General features: G+C 43.3%; 1 protein-coding gene across 4 annotated transcripts in view; it reads right to left on the bottom strand.

Annotated features, from left to right (window-relative positions):
• Positions 1-26,328, bottom strand: part of PTPRG (protein tyrosine phosphatase receptor type G) — a 700,100-nt gene that overhangs the window by 132,791 nt on the left and 540,981 nt on the right. For all 4 annotated transcript variants that reach the window (XM_081820217.1, XM_081820222.1, XM_081820227.1 and 1 more), the window contains exon 7: positions 8,521-8,678. In XM_081820217.1, coding sequence (XP_081676343.1) covers positions 8,521-8,678 — 158 coding nt within the window. The remainder of the gene's footprint in view (positions 1-8,520; positions 8,679-26,328) is intronic.

The raw sequence follows: 26,328 nt of genomic DNA, 5'->3' as shown, positions 1-26,328 counted from the left end.
CCAGTATGATCTCTCAACCAGCCTAAAAGCAAAAGTCATCTGGTCCTGTGGTGTTATTCCAATTCTCCACCAGTCTTGTAACTTCTAACAACTCCTATGGTAGCTATTCAAAATTTCCTTTCTTTCCAGTCTTCCTTGCGATGTTCCTACTTTCTTTATTTATAGTTAACAGAGAAAGGCAGTAACAGCAGAAAAATTAAGAAAACTGGACTGTTTACTCTGCCAAATGTGACCCACTCAGATGAAGATAATTGGAGGTATTGAAAAAATCCAATCTCCTCAACCTGGCAATGTGTACTCACTTGATAGGACAACCCAACTCGGAACTGAACACATCCATACATGACAGAAGGTTCAGAGTTTCCTTACAGAAAATAACTTCTTAAAATTACATGGAAGGAATTAGCAAAGACTCTCTGGAGACCGTCTAGGGAAAGACCAACCAAAGTGATTACAGGGACAGAGGCTAAATCCCATGTGGAAAGGTGAAGGGAAGTGGGAAGTGTTTAGCCTGAAGAAAAGGCAAGTTAGGAGTAATGTGATTAAAAGCCCTTGTATGTGGAAGGTGCTGACCAGTCTCCATGTCCAGAGAAGGCCAAAAGGAGGAAATTGGTTTAAATTAAAGCCTTAGAGACGTGAGTTGAATAGAAAGAATTCCTCAACTTTCAGGGTGATTTTTTTTTTTTTTTTTTAAGCGGCCAGACTGCTATACATAGCAAGTTAGACCGGAAATTTTCTGAAAGAGAAGCCATCTGTCCTGAAATAGTTTAATCTCTGAGATGCCAGAAAAGGATGGCCTTGGAGACTGTCTCGGCAATCCGACTCTAAGGTTTGTTTATTCTCTAGAAGACTTGCTTCTTTCACAGCTAGCATTTAGTTCTCCTAAAAAGTTTATTTCTGATGCCTCAGGAAAGAATTAGTCATATAACTGTAAAAAGAGGCAGGTTCTGAATTTAACACAAAAATGCTTTTGCTTAAATTGCTCTTACAGCTTAATGACATGCTATGTCTTAAAAGCTCGGCTGCTTCCTTGTCATTAACTCAACTTGCCCAGAGATTTCTAAGGAAGGATGTGACGGTTTTCAGAGTGAACTGATGACCTGGACGATATTATATTGTCAACTGGATCATAGCTTCGCTTGACAGTCATACAAAAGAGGAAAAGGAGGTCAAGCTTAGCAGACTCATCAAATGTCCTTCGGTAAGTTGGCAGCATTCACAAAAACCCTGTCATTCCTCTAAGTTGAATGAAAATTGCCAGTGGTCTCTCTCGTTGGTGCCTGGCATGTTTGGCCATTGGGTGGAAACCACCACGATGCCTGGATTGGCAAAGGGAGTCTACGTTTTCACTCTGGCAGGTGAACAGTGATACTCTGGGTGAGAAATGCACTGATAAGTCATTACATAGCTACTTCCCATTGTCCTTGACCCTCACCCTTGCCTTGTAACCACACTCGATAAAGGTGAACCCGACCACCACCCAGACCTCTACTTTTTGATTCCAAGGGACTCCATTTACAAAGACTACAATGAGAAGGTGCCCCCTAGAGTTGTGCCGGATGGCAACACCGCCTAACTCTGCAGCCACAGGACAAATTGTCAACTCTTCTAGATCTGCTTAACAGCCACACAGTGATTTTCTTTTTATTTTATTTTATTTATTTATTTGACAGAGAGAGACACAGCGAGAGAGGGAACACAAGCAGGGGGAGTGGGAGCGGGAGAAGCAGGCTTCCCGTCGAGCAGGGAGCCCGATGTGGGGCTCGATCCCAGGACCCTGGGACCATGACCCGAGCCGAAGGCAGACGCTTAACGACTGAGCCACCCACCCGGGCGCCCCTGATTTTCTTAAAATGTACATGAGATGCCATCACGCCTCTGTTCAAAAACTTTCAAGGGCTTCCAATTCTAATGGTGGGGCCCTAAGGATCCGGCCTGTGCCTAATTCTCCAAACTCAGAACTCTTACTCTTGATAGCTGGGTTCAAAACCTTGTTTTCAATCCCCACTTGCTAAATGTGTGACCTTGGTCAAAGTATCTGATGTTTCTGTGCTTCGGTTTTCTTACTTGTACAATAGAGATAACATTAATACCTATCCCATGTGGTTCTTGCTACTATTAAATGAGTTATTATATATAATGTGTTTGGAATAATTCTGGGCACACAGTAGATACTCATTAAGTATTATTAACATTACTATTATTATTCTTATTTTATGAGGAGTGTGGTAACTATGATTGTATTATAAACCTCCAACAACTGTAAGATGCTCTATCTGCTTCTCCCTCCTGTCCTCCTTGGAATGTATATTTATCAAACGCATTCTGTGACAGGTACTTTGTTATGGAATTCACAAACGTTACTTTGGTTTCTAACTTGTTTTAGTTTAAAATAATAACATTAAAGTAACATTGTTAACACTGTTAGTATATCATTAACACTAGCAGCTAATATTTACTGAGTGTTTATTACGTATAAGGCATTGTGATCAGAGTGTTATGTGCTTTCCTTTTACTCCCTTACTTCCTCATAGAAGTCTCATAAAGTTGATGGTATTATGATATCATTATCATTATTTGTGACTGATGAGGAAACTGGGCATAGAGACTTTACAGCACCTGCCTAAGATCACAAAGCAAACAAGAGTTGAAGTGACTGGGGTGCCTGGTTGAGTGTCCTACTCTTGGTTTCGGCTCAGGTCATGATCTTGGGGTTGTGGAATCGAGCCCCCCAACAGGCTCCAAGCTCAGCTCAGAGTCTTTTTGGAATTCTCTCTCTCCCTTTCTCTCTCTGCCCCTCCCCCCCTGCTCATGTGCACTCACCCCCCAACCCATCCCGCCCTCCCCTCTCTCCCCCCCACCGTTGAAGTGAGGATTAGAAACCTAGGTCTGTATGACTCTGTCATGCTCGCAGCCACTGCATGTCACATGCCTAACAGGCCTGCAGCATTATTCACGGAAAGAGTAACATTGCAGTGGAGTTACTGAATGTGATAATAGAAGTCCCCAAAGAGTTCCTTCTAGCTGACCCTGAAAGATCACTTACGCAGGGCACCCACCACTGACAACATAAATCTATTTGCACTTTTCTGCACTCTGGACAGAAACAGCTTATGGCTCAACACAGAAGGAACTGGGAACCAGGAACAAGATGGCGGGCACAAGGAGGAAGAGCTATGCACCACATAAAACCCACACTTATTCACCTATTCTTTTCCAGAGGTAAGTAAAAAACACACTTGGATTTATCTGGACTTTAACATAACTAATGAAGTCTTTATCATTTAGTAAAAATAAATGAAAGTTTTTATTTCTATAATGTAAAATTGACTTTTTAACTTTTGAAGTGAACAAGTAAAACATTTCTTTCTTTTATCCCTGCTTGGGGAGTTGTAATTGCATTTTAACTGGTGCTGTTTCAAGAATAATTTTAACCTTGAATTGCAAATGTCTTGGCTGGAACTGTATATAAATCCATTTCAACTTAGTTTTTATTATAAAAATATTACAGAGAATAATTAGTTTTTAATCTGTCGGTTCAAATCAAAGGAAAGTTGAAATCTATTCATGCTGTTCATGTGCAGTAAGAGCTCTCGTCCATGAGATGTGGGGAAGGGACCATCATGGCTGAAGGGGAAAAATGAGAGAAAATCAAAAGTAATATAATTATGAACCATTAAAAGGCTGATGTGCACAATATGTTATAGGATGGGCATATAATGGCCTTAAAACAAAACCAGAGTCCATTATAAACATAATAATAAACGCTGGGGTAAGCATTAAGAACTGAAATGTCACACCTAAGGTCACGGAGACACTTTGACTTCACCACACATTTGAGGGGTGACAGGGCAGGCCCTGTTGTGTTGCCTCCTTATTAAACAAAAGTGATGGAATATTAAATTCCCAACAGCCCAGAGCATCCAAAGTTTACTTATTGAACCACGGATGTAAAAATAAAATCCAAGAAGAGCTAGCTAACCGCAAGGACATGTCCCTCCTGCAGCAATAGATCTGCATGAAGACAATTATAGAAAGGCCTTCTACAAAAAGAAACGAATTTAACCATAATTACCACCAAAGAAAGCTATCTGTTGGGATTAATAATGACACCTTCACCCCACCATTTAAAAAAACCCTCTCTATTCACATGCACTGGGCATTATGTGGTGTTGGAATCGGAACGTTCTGAATTATGTGATTCATTAGGTGTTGTGGCCTTGAGATAAATGTGAGGGCTACAACAGCCAGGAGCCAAATGTAGCTATTCCACTAGAAATGTGGTGAGCTCCCTGTGTTGAAATGATAATAATTTTGATATACTGGGTTGAATCAAATATAATATTAAAGTGACTTTCACCTGTTTTCTCTTTACATTTTTTAATGTGGCTACTAGAAAATCACGTATGTGGCTTGTTTTATTTCTACTGGACAGTGCTGCCTTCGAGCCTTGGTGATCATTTAATAACAGCAACAAAAAACCCCACCTAATATGTCCTGTGCACGCCCCGTGGTGCCAGGCACTAATCCAGGCATGCCACACACGTTCCATCATTTAATCTTTATAATGACTCCATGAAGTGGGTGTATTCTTATCATCCCCATTTTACAGAAGAAAGCTGAGGCACAGAGTATGCAGTGGAGTAGCTCAATTATTTGGCTGAAAAAATGGAGCCAAGAATGAAACCCGGGCAGTCTGGCTCTGAATAGAACACGGTCTTAATTCAAAAGAGTTTCTCTGCTCTTTATGATAGAGATAACATTGGTTTAAAAAAAAAAAAAAAGTATTGCAAATAAACCTTTCCTAACCACTCCAGCTTATTGTTAGAAAAAAAAATTAAATATCCAAAAGCAAACAAACTAGACATCTTCATATTTATTTATTGCTGTTTAGATAGTGCCTCCAAGAAGCACTTAAACAAAATTCATGCTAGGAAAAATTATAGGCAGTCTCATATTTTAAACTACAGGAAGCAAACAGTCCTGGAAAGGGAAGGTTGGGATAGTTTCCAATGGCCAACGCACCATCATTTCAGAGTCACTGTTCTAGAATAAAACACATCCCCATATACTGGACTCAAATGATCATGTTCTCTGATTGATCATGAACACAACAAAGGCACCATCTCAATGTGCTAGTCTTGCTCCTTTGACCTTGTAAACTAGCACTGAGAGTGCCACCATTTTGTTTGGATGATAAAGTCACGACACGACGTGTGCCTACTATTTACAGTAGATGTTCAGCGGAACCAACCCCCTAAGCCATGCTGACTGCTGGCCAGCCAAGCCAACATGTGATTCCATCAGCAGCACCGTATCTGGATCTAGCTTATCACACGGACCAGAGTCAGAGCTCACTGGCTACAGGGCTGGCTTGAATGTCCAAGGAGACTCACAAAAGAGGCAAAATAAGTAGTTGTTCATATCTGGAAGGCTTCAAAGAAATACCCATCATACAAGTCATCATACAAGTGCTACCCACTGCATTTTATGGCGGACACATTCTCATTTTCACTGCTTACAGGCACCCACACGGTGTAAGGGGGAAGAGACAGAGGAAACAGTCTTTGGAGAAAGAGAAGGATGAGGAACTAGGAATGTTTTCTTTCTGACAGCAGCAGACGAGGGATTCTGTCTACTTGCTTTTCCGCATTGGCTGTCTGCCTTTCTGAAACGAACATTCTGTGCTAACTTTATGTTGGCAGGGTCAGGGTGGGCAGGTCTGAAGTGATAAGACTTGGATGGCTAATGGTTTCCCTTCTGAGCACTGCCAACACTGTGACCTGCATGAGGCGTGCCAGCAAGGATCCCGTTTGGCCACATGAAAATGAGCTGTTTCTCCTCCCTTGGCGGGGGGGGGTAGATGAGGCGGTGTCTGATAAAAGTATTGTCTAAGGATGGTTTATGGTAAAGAAACTGGGAAGCCAATATGATTAATTGATTTCTTCACTATTTCCTTGAAACAAAACTACCTAGAGACAAGTCATATATTGCAAGTCACAGAGAAAAAATCTTCACATACTTCTTCTGAGTCTTTGAACAGCAGGGAGTGAGGTAAACTGATGTTAACTAGGCTTTTCTAAGACGCCCAGTTACCACATGTCAAAATGCTTCTAACTGACAAACGCTTGACAAGACATCCAAGCCTACAACTCTGCCTTTTGTTTGGAACCACAAAAATATTTGAAATTCTAATAAAACCCAGTACTACACAATTATTACTCTTTGCCTCTCCCCTTCACAGAGTGTCCTACAAAAAAAGTGGCCAGACTTGTTATTTCTTAGCCTCATTATCTCAAGCTTTTATATCTTTGAAGACAAAAGCATCTATCTTAATGGACAAAAAGCATCTCTTTTCAAAGTCCCCTGCCCCAACCCTGGGGATATAAATATTTGGACTGCAATTTTACTTTATTCTAATAAAACAATGCTGGCTTCACCATTAGGAAGAAAACTCGTTTCCTATTTCATTATCTTCTTAAAGCTAGCAGATCCTGTTCAGCAACCAAATTGCTAGTACTTCTTTTGTCATCAGAGAAGAATTAAAGGAAAAAAAAATTTTTCTCAAAGTAAAACGTCTGCCAACAGCAGTGAAGCCAAGTCTGTCTGGCCTGACTTTGTTAGTGGGACAATATGTCTCTCCTGCACATAGCTCCTTCTAAACAACCTGCCCTATTTACTCCCAGAGCGGCAACACTGGATGTTTTAGGAAGCTCCCTGGTCCCTCTGCTGATCTGAGGATGGACACGTGACCCACGGCCAGCCAGGCTGTTGGCTGACCAGCATCTATTCAAATCTATCTTCTTGAATAACTGAAATAGGACCCTCACTATTGTCAGTTGGTAGCTGGCCCCTGGGTTGAAAGGTCAATTGGCACTGGAGCAACCATATTCAGCCAGGTAACCAAAACAAAACAAGGAGTAAGAAGGGATGAAAATTCTGTAGAAGTACAGAATCACAGAATCACAGAGCAGTGGCAGAAACTCCAAGATTTAAGAGCCTGTGTGGCCCCTGAGAGACAGAGAGTGCTTCGCTTCCTAGTTACAGTCCTGGTTATGACGGCTCCATCTCAGGATGCCTCGACCACTATTTCCTTAAAATGCTCCCTTACCTGAGCTACCTTATGTGGGTTTCTGTTTCTTAACTCCAAAATAGACCTGACCGGGACACCATCCAACCCTATTTCCCCCACTCCCTATTCTGTACTCTCTGCCTTTACCAGGAAAATCTTTGGACTATTCCCCGTCGCAGCCGGATCCATAATCTTGTTCCCCGTGTCTTCAGTTACATCACCGATACTATCACATAATTCTAGAACTTCTCCTGGCCCACTACAACGTCCCTTATTCCTACCTGTCCCACACTCTGGGAAGGCATTTCCATGAGCAGCTCTGGTAAGAACCTTCCATTTTTAGACAGTCCTGCTTAATGGCTCAAATCCCATTTCTTAGAATCCTACCCATTATTGCTGGCTCTATTTTCTGAAACTATGGAGAAGAAACATACTCTTCTTCTACTTCAGTGCATGCTGCATTACGATGACTAATATATCCCCTCTAGGAATTTTCGCCTTCCATCTATTATCCCTCATGAGGTGATTTCAAGGCTCCCCACCCCTTCCCACTCCCACCCTCCCGGTGGCTCCTCTTCCTTTGACACAGCCCCCAACCCCATCTCCATTTCACCAATTTCTAAACCCACCCTCCTAGGAAATCAGCCCCAGCCACAGTCAGAGAGAAGCAGTTCAGTGTAATGGTCAGCAACGTGGGTTTTGGAATCAGACAAACCTGGGCTCGGTTTCTGGCCTCAACAGTCATTAGCCATGAATTCTTGGGCATGCTACCCAATCTCTCCAGGCATGACATCCTTATGTGCACCATCCTGGTGCAACAGCCATCTCTCCACGCTGTTTGGCCACGAAACTGGCCATATATAAAGTGCTTAGCACACAGAAAGAGCTCAATTCATGGTACTTACTCTTTCATTTCATCGTGTATACAAATCTCCCCCTTTTCTGAGCTTTGGGTAGGTTTAGGGGTTCAGAGCATGATCTTTGGGATCAGACACTATGGCTTAGTAACCAGCTGTGTGGCCTTGGGCAAGTTAGTTCACTTCTGTATCTCTTCTCTATAAAAGGGGGGTACAAAGAGGACTGTTGTTCCTGAGGATTAAATGGGTGAACACGTATATAGAGCTCAGCAGAGTTTCTGGCACAAGCTGTCATCATCATAGAGAACAGCTATTCTCTCCTCAAGATCGAATACTTACCTAATACCTGATCTCATACCAGCAATTCTCCTCAGCCAGTTAATTTGCAGCTGAGAAACCATGTTTTATATTTTTGAATTCTTGGGTTCAAAAACACGTGTGTTGGAAAGAAAAAAGGAATCAATGGGGAGCAGAGGATCAAAACATAAAAGATAAAAAAACATCTTTACTGGTGTGTTGTAGCCATGTTAAATGGTTAAGTCAATGCAAAACAAGTGAACACAGAGGTCCCATGTGGGGCTGAATATCTACCTGATGGTAAGAGATGGGGACAGGCTTCCAGAAGACGATCCACTCCACAATTTCACTACACGGCGGGGTGGTCAGAGAACCCGTGTACCGGTAATAGCTCCCCAGGGACGCGGGCAGGAGATCCCGGAGGACAAAAGGATCCAGAAAGGTCTCCTTCTCTGTGTGGAGGAAGAAGGAAAAGAAAGGCACGATGATGATAAGTCATCTTATGCTGCAGACACACAGTCAAAACCCCCGGCATGCTGGTGCCAGGCACAAGCCTTCTGTTTGTTTACATCCTGAGAAGCACTAGCATTCGGTGGTGGGAGGACCACAGCAAACAAAGCAGTGTTTCCCAGGGTGCGTTCGGAGGCACCACGGTGCACTGTATTTCATGAAAAATGAAAAACGGGTTCCATGAAGAGCGCCTCTGGGCAACCTGCCGTCCCCTCCTTCTCCCCGCCCAGAGGACAGACAAAACACTACCATAGTCAAGTCTGAGAAGTCCTGCAGAAAAAAAAAAATGGACCTGATTTTATGTAACCTATCCTTTCCCAATCTTGCTTCACCACCGAACTCTTCCCCATCCGCTACTTAGGAACCAACAATCAGTGGCATAAACGCTGGGACATGCACGAGAGATGCAGCGTGAAAAGAAAACTGTCAGCCAACGGTAAAGTTCAATTCTGACATCGGTTACATCTGATCGTAGTCTCACTCAGCACCTCTCCAATCAAAGTGAAACCTAACCAACCTACAGCCCTGAGCTTATAAAATGGGGGCCGGGGAAATAGGCTTCTTCTTTTTACAAAATCAGAGGGGTCTTTCCTCAAGTAGAAGGAATGATATTTCAACCGAGACCTAAAAATGATACCTGACAATAACTCTATGAGAAAAACAAGGTGTGGAAGGGGTTAGTGTCTGCCCAAGGTCACACAGCTCCTAAGTTTCAAAGCTAGGATAGGAACCCAGGCCCTCTGACACCAGAGCCTGCACAGCTCTGACTCAGCTAATGAAGAAGCTGAAGTTAACTTCAGTGAATATTGAAGGGTGGGGGCAAAAGAGGAGAAGAGCATTTGGGGCTGCAGGAACAGCATGTGCAAATGTCCTGAGGCAGGAAGAAACAGTGCAACAGAGTTTAGGGCACTGTATTATTGTTCTCCCAATCAGGCTCAGTAGATCATCCAGGTTCTTTCCCAAATCAGAGAAGGCTCTACTCTCTCTCTGGGTCTCCAAAGGTCTAGCCCTGAATTTAAGTCTGGGATTCCTTTCTTATCCCTTTTCGGGATGTAATAAGGCTATTATAGTCCTGCTAATGGTTTGCCTTAGCTCCCTAATGGCCTCTACCATGGGCCCAAGGACATCCTTGGGGGGACCTCAGGGCTCCAGGTTACTTCCTGGACACATCTGTGCCACAGGAGTAGTCCTTCTGGGTTCACACCCCTTCCTTCCTCTTCTTTCATGCCAGTACAGGTCTTTGGGCAAATGTGCATCCATGGACTTGAGAGATCTCTGTAACTGGGGGATATGCAAAAGCCCCAACAGAAATCAACTCTTTTAAAATAATTAAAACGGCAATTTTCTTTTGGCAAAGATTAATTGAATGAAACTTAACATTTATTTAGCTTTATTATTATATGCCAGACACTATTCTAAGGGTTTACATGTTGCAAACATTTAAGCAGTACTTACTGTATGTGCCAGGCCTTGTTCTTAGAGCTTTATAAAGATTAATTTATTTAATTCTTAAAATAGCCCCATGAAGTCATCCTGTTATCATCACCAATTTACAGAGTTCGAATGCACAACCAGGTAGTTGAGTGTAGAATCCAGGCTTTCATTATTCTTAAGCCATTACTATATGCTTTCAATTTACAATACTTTGGAGTGTGTACTTTTTAATACTCCAATTTCACAGATGTGGAAATCAAGGCACAGAGAATTTAAATGACTAAGTCGAGGATCACTAGGGATTGGGGAAAGAGAAGCAGTTATTCATGAGGCTCAGAAACCTTGCCTGATTCTCATACAGGTTTTCAATTCTGTATTTTTAAGGAAAAATTAAATATTAATTCATAAATGCCAAAGTCTTCAAATTATAGGGTTCTATACTCAAAATGACAAAAGCAGGTTCTGTTTGAATAAAAGGCCGGAAATCACCGAATTGCCTCTCCGCCCACTGGCAAGTGTGGGTTTTAATTTAAACCTGGTTACCAGCAACCTAATGATGGGGTAAATCTCTGCAAGCGTGTTTGGCTGTGACTGGGAAAAGCAAATTCTGGCCTTTGCTTGCTGCTTCTGTACTTCCTGAGCTACGTAAACAGCCAACACAAGGCCCCAAGCAATAGAGGGAGCATAGGGCCTGGCATCACAAACCACAAAATCACCATCTTCATTTTTCCCACACATTGTAGGTGAACTTGGCATCGTACCACAGCACGCGAATCTGCCTTAGGATCAAGGGCTTCAGGCTGAATGACCAGAAAAGCTGTAGAGTTTTTCCATAGGAGCCTGATCCAATATTAGGGCTGCAGTTAAGCGTGCTGTAGGCAGACGGGTAGTGACAAGACAGCGCCCAAAAGCCTGCAGTGACGAAGCCCCCACCCAGAGCATCCACTGCAGGAAGAGGCCGCGGCTTTAAGGAACATACAAAGATAAAGCAGAAACACCTGCCCCATCCATCTGAGATGACTGGATCTCACCAGGGCACTTGCTTTCAGCAGGATCGGGAGTCTCCTATAAGTTCTTGTACGGGCTTATGAATTTGGCAGGGACTGATGGAAACTGCAGGCATGACCATTGCTACAAAGGCAGAAGGGACTTTTTTTGTCCTTGACCAACCCAAGGGCTTCAGAGGCAGGTTCTGGCTTTAAGTGATTAGCAGGTGCAATCAGATGGGTGGTGGTGGTGGGGGGTAGACATGGGGGAAGGGGACAGAGAAGGAGGCTTTGCTGCTTGTTGACCCTGCCACAGTCACTGCCATTGGGTTAGGATTCTGAGACCTGGAAGGGGCTTAGACCACCCTCATTCAGTGGCTTTGGGAGCCAAGGAACCCTTTACTCAAACAAAATCTTACACAGGAGGTGGCCAACTGTAACAGCTCGAATGCAGCTCCACCATGGTTAAAGCTGAGCTGGGAACACAGGGACACTTTGGAAACTACCAATTTAGTCTAGTTCTTTAATTTTACTGCTGGGAAAATGGAAGACTCGAGGGGAGGTCAAAAACTTGAGAACAGGGGTGCCTGGGTGGCTCAGTCGTTAGGCGTCTGCCTTCGGCTCAGGTCATGATCTCAGGGTCCCGGAATCGAGCCCTGCATCGGGCTCCCTGCTCCGTGGGAAGCCTGCTTCTCCCTCTTCCACTCCCCCTGCTTGTGTTCCCTCTCTCGCTGTGTCTCTCTCTGTCAAATAAATAAATAAAAGTCTTTATAAAAAAAAACAAAAGGGCGCCTGGGTGGCTCAGTTGGTTAAGCGACTGCCTTCGGCTCAGGTCATGATCCTGGAGTCCCTGGATCGAGTCCCGCATCGGGCTCCCTGCTCAGCAAGGAAACTGCTTCTCCCTCTGACCCTCCCCCCTCTCATGTGCTCTCTCTCTCTCGTTCTCTCTGTCTCAAATAAATAAATAAATAAATCTTTATAAAAAAAAAAAACTTGAGCACACAGAAACTCAGATAAGATCCCTTCTTCAAAGAATCTACTTAGGATCTGGAACGGTAAGCCCACGAGCAGAAAGTGTCACCTAAGGGCAGGAGCTGAAAACTGAAATCCAACCACTGTCTTCATCAGCACCTCATTTCTCCATCCCTACACAAGAGAGCAGATTCTCAACCCCCAGGGTCCAAATCCCAATTCCTCCACCTGTAAGCTCTGTGATCTTAGTTACTGAAGCTTCCTAGGCTGTTGAGAGCTTGAAACAGAGTAAGCATCTCATAAATGATAGATATTATTCTTATTCTAATTCTTATGACTCATATTATTATCATTATTATTATTTCTCTGAACTACCAAGGTCTAGCCGCCTACACCTTATGCTTCCTTAAATGTCTGCACATGTGTCTTTTTTTTAAACCCTAATTACTAGTGCCTTAAAGTGCATCATGTCTGACATATTCTCCATCAACCTGAGCAATACAGGTTAGAATTTTCTTTGCCTAAGTTCTAGTAAGAGCTTTGGAACCAACTGATATTTAACAGCTGTGTGACTTTAGGGAAAGGTCTTAAGCTCTCTGAGCTACTTCCCTTATCTGTAAAGTGGGAATTCATAGAGTATTTACCCCTCAGGAAGTCTGTGAAAATTAAGCAAGCTCATAAATGTAAGGGGCTTACCAGAGTGCCTTGGGAGCCCTGATTTATCAAGGCAAGCACTTGGCTGAGAGCAGACCAGCTCATTTTGTGTTTGAAGCCAGGGATTGGCAAATGTTTTCTGTAAAGTGCCAGATAGTAAATATTTTAGGTTTCACAGGCCAAGAGGCAAAATCAAAGATGTTATAGGAGTACTTATATTAACAAACACATTTCCACATCCTTATTAACAATATTCAAAATGCTAATAACAACGGAGGACAATTTAAAATATATACATCTACTATGAGAAGAATAAGAATTCTTTTGGGGGGATAACATTTCACTTGATTAGAGTTTGAATATAAAAACCATTCTTAGGTCAAGTGTCATACAACAAGAGTCAGTGAAATGGATTTAGCCAACAGGCTGCATTTTCCCCTACCCTCTTTTTTTTTTTTTTTAAGATTTATTTATTTATTTTAGAAAGAGAGCATGAGCAAGCGGTGGGGAGGGGTAGAGGCAGAGAGAGAATCTTGAAGCAGACCCCGCTGAGGTGGGCTCCATCCCAGGACCCTGAGATTATGACCTGAGCTGAAATCATGAGTCGGCCATTTAACCAACTGAGCCACCCAGGTGCCCCTTCCCTGCTGTTTTTTAAAGCAACTGTTTGCAGGGGCGGGGTGGGAGGGTGCTGCCAGTGTTGGAAAAGTCACCATGAGGGACGCCTGGGTGGCTTAGTCGGTTAAGCGTCTGCCTTTGGCTCAGGTCATGATCTCAGCAGGGTCCTGGGATCGAGCTGCATTAGGCTCCCTGTTCAGTGGGGAGCCTGCTTCTCCCTCTCTGCTGCTCCCCCTGCTTGTGCACTCTCTGACAAATAAATAAAATCTTAAAAACAAAACAAACAAATTTGGGGGTTCCTGTGTGGCTCAGTTGGTTAAATGTCTGCCCTCAGCTCAGGTCATGATCCTGGGATCCTGGGATCCTGGGATCAAGCCCAGGATCAGGTTCCCTGCTCAGCAGGGAGCCTGCTTCTTCCTCTCCCTCTGCCACTCCCCCTGCTTATGGGCTCTGCTCCCTCTCTCAAGTAAATAAATAAAAAATCTAAAAAAAAAAAAAAGTCACCATGATAGCCAGAGCTAGAATTGGGGTGTGTGTGTGGGGTAACTTTACATGTTCTGATGCCTCCACCACTGATGATCATTTCTTTTGTGAACATACATTACAGAATTAACTCCTGAGTTGTTTTCTTTCCTCCTTGAGTTTTCTAGTTCAAGATGAACATCTTTTTTTTTTTTTTTTTTTTTTTTACTCATCTTTCTGAAAATTCCATTTCCTGCTCAGGCCCATAGGCAGTGTTCCACTAACAAACGGGGTGCTCGCAATGCTTAGTTGTAAATTAGAAATAATTTTGGAGACGGTAGCCTTCTACTTTTAGCACTGGCCACAAAGCCCACATAAGCCACAGGGCGCTCAAGTGGCTGGACCCAAGACGAGGGCTTCCTGAGTACAGCCACCGCAAAGAAGGAAGAATGCACTTTCCTGGTGAGAATGCAAACTCTTCCACTAAGAAAATCTTAATAAATGTAGGTATTATAAAGCAGAGAGAAGTGCTAGAGCCAGGCGCCTGGGATTTGAATCCTAACTGGTCTACTTAAAGGTCTCACCTAAGATTAAGTTGTTTAACCTCTCCTGTAACTGTATCCTTGTCTGCAAAATAGGATTATAATAGTGTCAAGGTCCTAAGCAAGTCAGATGAATAAACGAGTATTAAGTGAGTTAACGTGAGTTAAGAGCTCAGGAGAGTGTCTGGCACAGGATAAGTACATATAAGTGCTCGTTAAATGGCTCTTGTTCGAAAAGGGCAGTTTGACTCCAAACCCATCCCGATCAGGGCATGCTGCCTCCAACTTTTACCCAAATTAGTAATTTGAATTCAAAACATTCCTATCCCAGCCACTTACCTAGTTGAGAAAAATATTTGAAACACTCTATTTATACCACCATTCATTCCATTAAACCATAATAAGCAGGTTCTGTGCATTACTAGATAAAAGAATTGAAAGGGAATGAATCTCATATTCCACTTTCAAGGATCCCAGTGCTGTATGCAGACAATATTATATTTTAATAATTAATTGTTCATCAAAGAAAAAGATGAAGAACAGGGATGCTAAATTCAAAGTTATTCAAATTGCAAAAATGAATAATGTATGACTTTTATATTAAATACACACTGTATTAAGTAGTCTACATTTCACCCAACTCTGTCTTTCATTTTTAAGCATTTTGCACGACAATATGAATAATCAGTTAGGGGAGGTTTATTTAGAAAAAGAAATACCTTATTTGAATGCAAACAGTATATCTGAAGATGATTAAATTTTTCTTATCAATTAGGAAATTTTGTATGAGGGCTTTAAAGTCATGGTCAACCATTAAACCCAGCACGGCCCAGTTATCCTTGCAGTTTCCTTTCAACATTAAATTATATCTGGCTTGATTCTGTTCAATTCCTTATTTCTGATAGCAGTGCCAGGAGGCAATCTTTAATTAAAGAAAATTTGAAAGATTCAAACATGCATAATTGGATTAAAAATGTGATCATTAAAACATTAGATGATAATCATCTGATTGATTGCATTTTTCAGTGTGTTAATAACCTAGTATTTTCAATGCTTTGGTTATATAGGAAGAAAGAAAGTCCTTTATAAGATACGATGAACAATCAAAATACAGATGAGACCTATGCAGTAACCAGGAATCGTGGAATTATATTGAAAACACACATAAGCACACATACCCCAATGAAAAAAAGTATTACATTGGAAGGTATATGGGGCAGAATATGGTGGCCCCCACGGGAAGAACATCTGTGCCACCCCCCAAAAAAGCAGTCAACCAATTTTAGGGAAGTGGGTAAGATAAACTAATAAAAGAAAGCCCAAGCTTCTCTTTTTAGCCCAGTGATTATTTAGTTCCTTCAGGATTTCCCAAAACTTTATAAGGAAAAGCTATTATGTTTTCCTTAAAAACTTAAAAGCACTGGGGCAGGACTGGTTTTCTGCTTTGTGTTGGGGAGGGTAGGGAGAGAGTAACATTGGAAAAAACCGGGTCATATGTCACTCTATATGGGGGAAGATTCCTAACAGCACTGCTCAAAGTTAATGTTCATGCACATCACCTGGGGAGCTTGTTAAAATGTAGATTCTGATCCAGTAAGTCTGGGATGGGGCTGAGAGTCTGCATTTTTATGCTGAGCATATTACAGTAGCCAGATTCTGTGAGGACTGTGTAAATAGGCCCCCACACTGTCTGCAGCCTCATCCACTGCTACTTTCTGACTCTTAGGTATAGGCACACTGGTCTCTTTGCTGTCCCATGATCACATTACCCCAGGGCCTTTGCACTGGCTCTTCGCTCTGCCTGAAACATTTCTTCACTGCTCTATTCATGGCTGGTTTTAGACCAAATGCCTTTCAGTTGCTAACAAGTTAGTCATATTTGAATGACACATTTCTCAATGAGGTCTCCCCTGACTACTATTCTGAAAACGGCAATTTTAAGAGCAGGCTCATTGAGAAGGAAGCATCTGATTAAAAACCCGAAGGCAGAAGTGAGCCATGCAGCAACCTCGAGAGAACATTCCAGGCAGAGAGAAAAGCTAGTGCAAAGGGATTCTGCCTGGTGTGTGTGGCTGGAGTGAAGTGAGCAAGAGGGAAGATAGAAGGAAAAGTACAAGAAGCCCAAAATTTGACGGGCTCTAGAAGGAAAAAAAACATCAGCTGCTGGTTAAAGTACAATCTGGAATTTGGCTAAAAATTGTGAAGATGCCAAAACACAGAACATAGAGTCAGCAGCTCGGAGTTAAGTCTGGATCGGCCATGAATGGGCCGTATGATCTGGGAGGAGATTTGGGTGTGACGAGCTCATGACTAAAGGGCCTGCTGACCACAGAAACAGAAAATGGAAGTCATGATGGAAATAGAGAGCCTGAGGGCCAGAATCCAGGGAATTTAGGAGTGTGGCTTCTAGAAGCCATCGCGAGGGTCAGAAAGCATTAGATTATAATTAAGATGGTGACAGAAGCCTCCCAGAAGGAGCCAAGGACTTAATTTTATGATCTAAATACAAGCAGTGAGGGGCACCTGAGTGGCTCAGTCAGTTTAGCATCTGACTCTTGATTTCAGCTCAGGTCATGATCTCAGGGTTGTGAGGTCGAGCCCCACATCAGGCTGTGCACAGGGCATGGAGCCTGCTTAAGATTCTCTCTCCCCTGTCCTTCTACCTGTCACCCCTTCCCCCGTGTTCATGCTCTCTCTCTCTAAAAATACATACAAGCAATGATACCTGCTCTATATAACTGGATGTTGGCTGTCAGGAAGGAATGGGGAAGATGTACCAAGGGAATTGGGCCTGGCCCATTTTCAAGGTGTAGCTATTTACAAGGCTTCATGATAGATGATTTTAAGCAACAAGCCTAAGGTTACAATGAGGGGATCCTGGGAAAAGTCCCCCAAGAATCACAAAGCACTGCAGGGTTCCAAAGAGTTACAGAGGACATTGGTTCTATTTCATTTTACAAACGAGGAAAATGAAGTCCAAAGAGGAAAAGTGACTGGATCAGGGTCACACAGTAAGGTGGGAGTGAATCTCAGTCTCAGATGTCCAGCCAGCACTGGGCTCTTTCTGCCACCCCATTCTGGGTCCCAGGGTTCCAAGTGCCTCACTTCCCTGATGTAGACACGAGGAGGTGAGAAAAATCTCACGGAAGACTAAGAATTCTTCCAGCTTAACAAACATAAATCTAGCCCTGACACTGCCCAGCTCAAACCTTCCACTGGCTTCCACTTCTTTTAGAATAAAACCCAAGCTCCTCACGATGGCCCTGGGGCCCTACACGATCTGTCTACCTCTGCAGCCCTTCACTTCTGCTCTCAACCTTGCTGGTCACCCACCTGTCTCCTCACCTTGCTGTTCCCTCTACTTAGAATGCACCTCCCCATCACCACTCCATACGGGGAATTCCTTTTCACCCTGGGGGACTCAGCTCAAATGTCATCTCCTGAGAGCCCACCCCGAACACCCCATCTTGTATGTTCCTGCTGCCATTAACTCTATCAAACCTAGTTCATTTCCTTCCAAATGTGTGTTTACTCGTTTACTGTCTGTCTCCCTCAAGAGCCTGATTTTGCACAAGGGCAAAGACCTTGCCTTTCTCATTCACCCCATACACCCAGCAACTAAAACACTGCCTGGAACATAGTAGGTTCCTAAAAGTTATGTGAAAAGAGAATGAAGGAACAAACAAGCATGGCAGTTGGGGTATTTTAAATAACCAATAAATCCTAGATATTGTATTTCTTTCATATCTAAGTCACTAACGACTATGAATAAGATGCATCATTATTTCAAATGCCACTACCAAAGGCAACATGTTGCTAATTAGACAATGACATGATATCAAATGTAAGATGCATCCCGACTCTAGAGTTGTTAAACTGTGAAGAAATGAAAAAACCCACAACTATGTGTGATGAGGGATATTAACTGGACTTGGTGTGGTGATCATTTCACAATATATACATATATCATACTATCATGCTGTACACCTGAAAATAATATAATGTCTTGTCATAAACATATGACCAAAAACATATATGAAGAAATGAGAGTCACAGAATTGATGACATTAGGATATTGACATGACGTTTTCAACAAGATTCACATTAAAGGACCCCATCTTTTTACCAGGTCACATTTATGGTTTGTGAGCACTGGGCCAAGCATGGCTGTAGGTTTTCTCAAAATGAGGCCTCACAACTTTGTGTAGTAGGTATCGACATCCTGATGAGGGGCTGATACCTTGCTCACGGTCAAGACTGTACAGAGCTCAGTCTCATTACAGGCTGTGTAACTGGTTGAGAGTGGTCTCTCTTTAGCAGGCTGGAGGCTCCGTTACAGCAAGACCATAGCTCCTGACTATACCCCCAGGACACAACACAGTGCCTTCAAGAGTAGGTCCTTCATACATGGCTGAAAAAAATGGATCAAACTAAGTCACCAAGTAACTCTACGTCAAAAGTGGCCCAGGGGCCAAATCTAGCCTAGTAGCTATTTTTGTAAATGAAGTTTTTTTGGAACACAGCCATGGCTATTTGTATACAAATTATCTATGCCTGCTTCCAGGTTACAACTGCACAGTTGAGTGGCTATAGCAGAGAATATATGGCCAGCCATGCCTAAAACATTTGTTATTGATCCCTTTACAGAGAAAGCTTGCTGCCCCTGTTCCTATATGAGAAGTAGCACATTTAAAAGGGATGGCAACAAGCAATCCCATTCGAGAATGAATGGGGCAAACTACATGGGAATGTAGAGGTGTGGACCTTATTTCTGCTTTTGAAACATTCTCCACCAGTGGGCAGAGAATTAAATTCTTACCCTTTGGCTTTTCCAACAGGCACAGTCCAGAGAAAATCCTAGAGGCCCATACTATGACATGAATAGCTAGTGTTATTCCAGGTTCTGAGCAAAGGCTGCTTGATTAGGAGATGGCCTACCGGATTAAACAGATTCTTGTACTCAAGCACCCAGAGAGGTGCTCCAAGGTCATGAAACAGCCATCCACCCTGGTTCAAGGACATTTAGGCTTCTCGAGTTTACTGGTCTTTTCAGTTGGTGGAATGTGGCATTTTGATTTAAGGGTTGACATTTGAATGAAACATATGTTGTCATTAATATTTCCAAAGAAACACAAAGAGCAGGGTCTTGTCAACCATTAAAGAAATGAACATGACACTTAACATTATACAGATGCATACAGTGACAAAAACCCAGTGTTGTCACTGAGAGTCCCACTGCTGCCTCTCTCCTTACAGGGTGGCCATGACTGACAGGCATGCACAGTCTTTTAGCTTCCTTCTGATGCTCGGTCAATGACCTATTTCACAGAGGAAAAACTGAGGCTCGCAAGAATGAGATGGTTCTGATAACAATCAGGAAGTTAGTCAATGGAGACAGAAACGGGCCCAGCAGAGCTGGCAAGAGAATGGATTTCAGAATCTAATACAACTGGGTTCAAATTATTGTCCCACTCCACAAGCTGAGACAAATTAGCCAATCTCTCTGAATCTCCGATTACCCCTCTGTAACACGGGAAATCGGAAGGGTGGACGAACCATGAGAGAGATGGACTCTGAAAAACAAACTGAGGGTTCTAGAGGGGAGGGGGGTGGGGGGATGGGTTGGCCTGGTGGTGGGTATTGAGGAGGGCACGTTCTGCATGGAGCACTGGGTGTTGTGCACGAACAATGAATCATGGAACACTTCATCTAGAACTAATGATGTAATGTATGGGGATTAACATAAGAATAAAAAAAAAAAAAAAAGAATATCTACCTCACTGTGTTACTGGCTAGGATTAATTAAGATTATACATACAGGACATTGGGCAGGGCTAGGTCCACAGCCGGGCATTAACAGAGGAGAGGCTACTGCTTCTTCCTTTCCCACACTTTCTGATTCCTTGCCCCCGACCCTCTTCCCTGATCTCAAAGGGACTGGCTACTCCAAATCATTTGGGGACCGCTGTCTTCCTCATTTCATTTTATTTTGTGTGACTCAACTAACTCAAGCAACACACATCCTATTTCAATACCCACGTAGTGATGGCGGCAACACTTGGGGGTCTACAGTCACTTCCTGACACCCAGAGGCCCGTCAGCAAGTAACAACAGTAATGGGGATGGTGACGGTGAGGGTAGCTGTTGCTGAGTGCTGACCGTGTGCGAGGCACAATTAGATACGAGAAGTCACTGCCTCCTGGGGACAAACCCATAAGGCTGGCATTACTGCGTCCTCAGAGAAAACTGAGCCACAAAATGCTAAAGCGATTTGTGCATGCTGTATGACTAGTCCAAAGCGGAACTGGTACTCACCCCCAGAGCCTGTGCCCTTGGCCACGACACCCCAGTGCCTCTCCCATACCAAGGTGACATGGCTATAGCCTGGGGAGAAAATCACACAAAGTAGCCCCAGCTACTCTAGCGAGCACCCTGCAGTAGATGACAGGAGACACAGTTTAATCTCTCTCTTGGCTCTCCACATCCCATTGAAATAACCAGGAAACGGCATTTCCTTGGGCTCCCGTGATCCTATTCAAATGATCAAATACTGACAGAGAAGGCTGGCCAAATGACAACTAGCCTCAAATTCAAATCCGACCTAAAGGGAATCACTTCTGAAGTCTTTTTCTGCCTTAACATTATTGTTCACAACACTATGGGTGATGAAATAGGAGCCGCACAGCATCCCATTTCCTGGCTTTGGCTAAGAAAAGAAACGCAAATGGCTCACATCTATGGTGGTGGTTCTGACACACTGAGGTCCAGGAAACTGTGGAAATGGCCTAAGTGTGCCTGCTTCTCGAAGATTTTGAGATCAAAAGTGTTCCGATAAGCATCTGCCCTTCCTGGATCCATAACAGATGTGAGCCAATTAGCCAAGACCAGGGTACTGCATATTTATAGCACACTTCAGGAAAGTTACATGTAATTAAATGCCGGAGACATAAGCTTCAAACGGGAAATTGTGTCGTGTGTTAAGATGTTCAAAACTATCCGTGGGCTGCTCAATAATATAGCATCGGGCTTCCCATTCAAAAGGGAGAAAATAATTTGATTTCTTTCTCTGAGGTAAACATTAAAACACAGCCCTCATTAATTCAGGTGAAACACATTTGGACTGGCTGGTGATCTGAGCAAGATCAAAAGTGAAGCCCATCTCCATAAAGTCTATCAAGTGGTAGGTAATTAATGGCCCGAGTAGGTATTTACATTATCCCGACATGAACCAGCCCCTGGGAGAAGCCAACTCTATTAGGAGAGGGGCTGGAATTGCTACCGCTTACGTAAGGCAGGGTTGATAAACGTTTTCTGTAAAGGGCCAGAGAGTAAGTGTTTAAGGCTCTGCAGGCCAGAGAGTATCTCTGTTGCAGCTACTCACCTCTGCTGTGGTGGTGCAGAAGCAGTCATGGACAATACGTCAGAAAATGAGTGTGGCTGTGTTCCAATAAAACTTTATTTACAAGAGTGGGCAGCAGGCCAGATTTGGCTCACAGATTGTACTTGCTGGCCGCCGATTTACAGGAGAGTGGACACATGCCAGGCGCCCTTCCTTCTCCGTTCTTTCCCTATCCTAATACATTTAGCATTAATACCTCTGGGGCAGGTACTTTCCTTATCCCCATTTTATAAGGTGGAACCCCAGGGACAGACAGTTGCAGCAATTTGTGCAGGATCACACGGCTCCCAGGCTGGAGAGTCAGGATTCAAAATCAAGACAGCTGGAACTCTGAAGCACTGTTCCAGAATCCTTCCAGAATCCAATGTTCCTAAGAGTCACATTATCAGGGAAAAATAACAAATTCCATTTCTTTAAACATATTCTGTAACACAGACTTTTCAAAAAACTCATTCCAAAGTTCTAATTGCTTATTCATATGAACACATGAGATTACTTTGCAGGTGAGAATATTAGTCTTCTTAATCTTCGGCAACAGGAATGGGATGGCCAAAAAAAAAGGGGGGGGGATTCTCATGATATTAAAATTTCCCTAAAGGCAGGGAAAAGCTTGTTCATCATTTAAACCTCAACACCTTGGACTATCACTTATTAGGCCCTCCATGGATGGGACAATGGTTAGACTCTATGATTAAAGAAGCTTCAAGTTCACTCAGTTCACGTATATAGAACAGGCAAGAACCCCTCAAACCATATCAGTGCATCTCTGCCCCATATTCTTGCTGCTGGATTGTCATGACACAGACTATTTCTGCCCAATACTTTAATTTCCCCCGAAAGTCCCTTTTTCTGGGATTTGTCCTTTTCTCCCAAAGTTCATGCAAGATACTTTCCGGGAACTTGCGCCATTTAGCCTCAGACAGAGAGTTTATGTCCAGATCTCAGAGCCCGGGGATAATCACAATGATGCCAGAGTGACGAGGACAGACTACGGTCCTGTTAAGTATTTCTTCACTTGCCCTTTCCACAGTCAAGGTGACGAACCTCAATCAAGGCTGAAAGAGGCAGGTAGTGTGACCTTGGCAAAGAGCAGAGGGGGAGATGGTCCGGGAGTTATGAGAGCCAGTCTCAAGTCATGAAGACTTGGTTCAAGCCACCCAGCCAAGGCTAGCTTTGCTTGCCCTTCTATATCATGGGGGGCACGAGCGCAGTGTCTCAGAGGCTTTCTGGGGGATTCCGTGGTGCCTGTCGGGCTAATGAGACCCTTGCCTGGTGCAGAGCCAGCGTGCACCAGCTCAGCAGCAGTGGGGAGCCTTTGTTTTTAGACCTGAGACCTGAGTCCCCATCCTCTTTGTTTGATTTCCTTTTTCTCAATTCCAAAAGGAGTTATTGGCTCTCAAAGTCATCTCGTAATGACAGAATCCCAAGGCAGCTACAGTTCTTTCTTTGGCCTGCAACAAATTTGTAGAGAATTGAACAGCCTGTCAGGGGTACTTATGGTGAAAGTTTTTTTTTAAAAAGTGCTGTCACTCCCCCTCTTTGCTTGCTGTAAAGCCCCTCAGTACCTGATGTGTCCCAGAGGAAAGCACAGTCAGAATCTCTTACTTTCTAAAGCTAGTGACTGTCTTTGATTGTGAAATTTAACACACATGCAGCAAGGTGACCAAAACATAAATAGATAACACAAATATACTGTTGACAAATAATCCTAAAGTGAACCCTGGAGTGACGAGAACAGGAGAAGCCCTTGCTACCCTCCCTGGGCGGGAGCCTCATCACTTTCCCAACCTGCCTCAAGAAGTAACAACCATCCTCTTTTTAAAAGTAACCATGACTTTGCTTTTCCTTTAGGGTTACCACCTACACATGCATCCTCGAAACAATACAGGCTGGGTTTCCTCAGGTTTTGAACTTTATGTTGATAAATACTCCATGCATTCTTCAGACTCTTGCTTCACTTTGTGGTTCTCAGATGTGCTTAGGTTTGTGGAGAGGCACAAGATTCCACCCCTTTCCATCGGGGTGAAATGTTCTCTTGTAGGACTGCATTGTGTTTATCTGGCTTACTGACGACAGGCATGTGAGGCTTTTCTAGGTTTGGGCAGCTAGGGAAAACAACGCCACTGACATTATTGTATGTGTCTCATGGTACACTTTTATCTGCATTCTCCGGGAGACATACACAGGAGTTGGTGTACTGAATCAACTTGGCTGGATACCACCAAACTGTTTCCAGAAAAGTGTGAGAGTTCCTGGCATTCTTAGCCTTGCCGACACTGGACTCTGTCAGGAATTTTAATATTTGACTATGTGGTGCATGCTGCCAGATGTCTGAGCTTTGTGAATGCAGTATCTTTGAGAAGTCAATGTGTAGTATACATGGGCTATTCTTTCATTTACAAACAGTCAAAAGCACAAATCTAAGGGGACAGTGTGGTGAATTTTTATATTATTACCTATGTCATCATCTTCCTGATCAAGATATATAATATTTTTATCATCCAAGGAAACTTCTTCATGTTTCTTCTCCTTTACTATACTCCTCCACCTTAGTATTCTGGCTTTTATCACCAAAGATTAGTTTTGTCTGTTCTTGAATTTGACAGAAATGGAACCATACAGTATGTGCTCTTCTGTTTTCATGTAAATCAAGTAGCTCATTATTTTTCATTGCTGCATAATATTCCACTGTCTGGTCATTATACGGTTTGCATATCTAGGCTCCCACTGGTGGACATTTAGGCTGTTTCCACTTTGGGGCTAATATAAACAAAGCTCCCATGGACAAGTCTTTCTGTGGACATTTCTCTTGGGTACATACCTACATGTGGACTTGCCAGCTCAGAGGATAAGGCAGAGGTGGGACTCTGGCAGAAATGGCCACATGGCTTTCAGAAAGGCTGCACCATCTGCATCCCCACCATGGCTGTCCCGAAGTGCCAAGGGTGCCATGCCCTGGGCTGTTTTCTTTTTAAATAGTGCATGTGGTGGGTGATGTATCAGCAGTTGTATAAGATAAAGCCTATCCACTGTTTTAGAAGAAATTCAGATCACTCCAGGTCCGGAGTCTCTTTCAGGTTATTCTTGATTATGGGACCTCAATTCCAGCAAGTGGAATATGGAAAAAAGAGCAGATGCAGACCCATCAGCTCCTACCACCGCATGGAAATGCTTGGCCAGGTAGTCACGTATATTTGCAAATTTCCTTTATTTCTTCCCTTTCTGCCAAATGCCTGGATTGAACTCTAGCTCTTCTATGACTTTGTCCATAGATTTGGTGAGTTGATGAGTATCCCAGGGCAGGGGAGAAAATGGGTGTACAACATCCCAAAAATGAACCCAGTGAATAAACGAGTCAGTTGGGAAGCTATTCTGCAAAGAAAGGTTTGATCCTGACACAGCCCCAACTTTCATCACTGAAAAACTTGCAAGAACCTTGTTTTGTGACTTTCTTTAATTGAAGGGTGCTTCTCAGGTGATCATTTATTTGTACTCTCACTGACAGCTTTCTTGGAAGAACCTGGGGAGGGAGAACAGGGGGATGAGCCGTCTGGCTCTGGCCAGTGTCTGAGGCAATTTCTAACTGTCCCCCTCACATTCCCTCTCAAAGAGAAAGGTACCATCCTGCTCACTAAGGTGGTACATTCAGTGGAAGATGATGGTGAGGGGGGTGATGGGAAAACACAGACAGAGAGTCAAAGCTCAACAACCAAGCAATCACTACTAGCAAGTTTCCTTGCAAAAATAAAAAATTGGTCTCTCTTAGATGATTGACAAGAGGGAGTGGTTAGGGTTTTGATGCATTTTCACAGTATTCTAGAATACGTACACAAACAGCCTGTTCGATTTTCCTTGGGTGGATATTATAAAAAAAGAACGGAAAAGCAGGTAATCCAAAAATGTGAAAGGAAAAAAAATGCTTTTTAATTGACATAGAATATAATGTACATTTCTGAGCATTGGTCAATTGGGTAAAACTAGTTTTTGTTTTTTTTTTTAAAGATTTTATTTATTTGAGAGAGAGAATGAGAGAGAGAGAGCACGAGAGGGGGGAGGGTCAGAGGGAGAAGCAGACTCCCTGCCGAGCAGGGAGCCCGATGCGGGACTCGATCCTGGGACTCCAGGATCATGACCTGAGCTGAAGGCAGTCGCTTAACCAACTGAGCCACCCAGGCGCCCCTGGGTAAAACTAGTTTTAAGGATGGTTGCGATTCTATACCAATTCACATACAAGTTGTTTTTTTTTTTTTTTTCCTTAAATGTAAGTTTTTTTTTTTTAAAGATTTTTATTTATTTATTTGAGAGAGAGAATGAGATAGAGCATGAGAGGGGGGAGGGTCAGAGGGAGAAGCAGACTCCCTGCCGAGCAGGGAGCCCGATGCGGGACTCGATCCTGGGACTCGATCCTGGGACTCCAGGATCACGACCTGAGCCGAAGGCAGTCGCCCAACCAACTGAGCCACCCAGGCGCCCAAATAATTTCTCATTGGGGCATTCTTTTTTTTTCTTAAACAATCTGTCTTTT

Source organism: Leptonychotes weddellii, chromosome 1, assembly GCF_054177405.1.
Source record: "Leptonychotes weddellii isolate Sample4059 chromosome 1, ASM5417740v2, whole genome shotgun sequence".
Classification (NCBI taxonomy): domain Eukaryota; kingdom Metazoa; phylum Chordata; class Mammalia; order Carnivora; family Phocidae; genus Leptonychotes; species Leptonychotes weddellii.
Note: the sequence above shows the minus strand (reverse complement) of the source record. Positions and strands in the feature narration are given on the sequence as shown.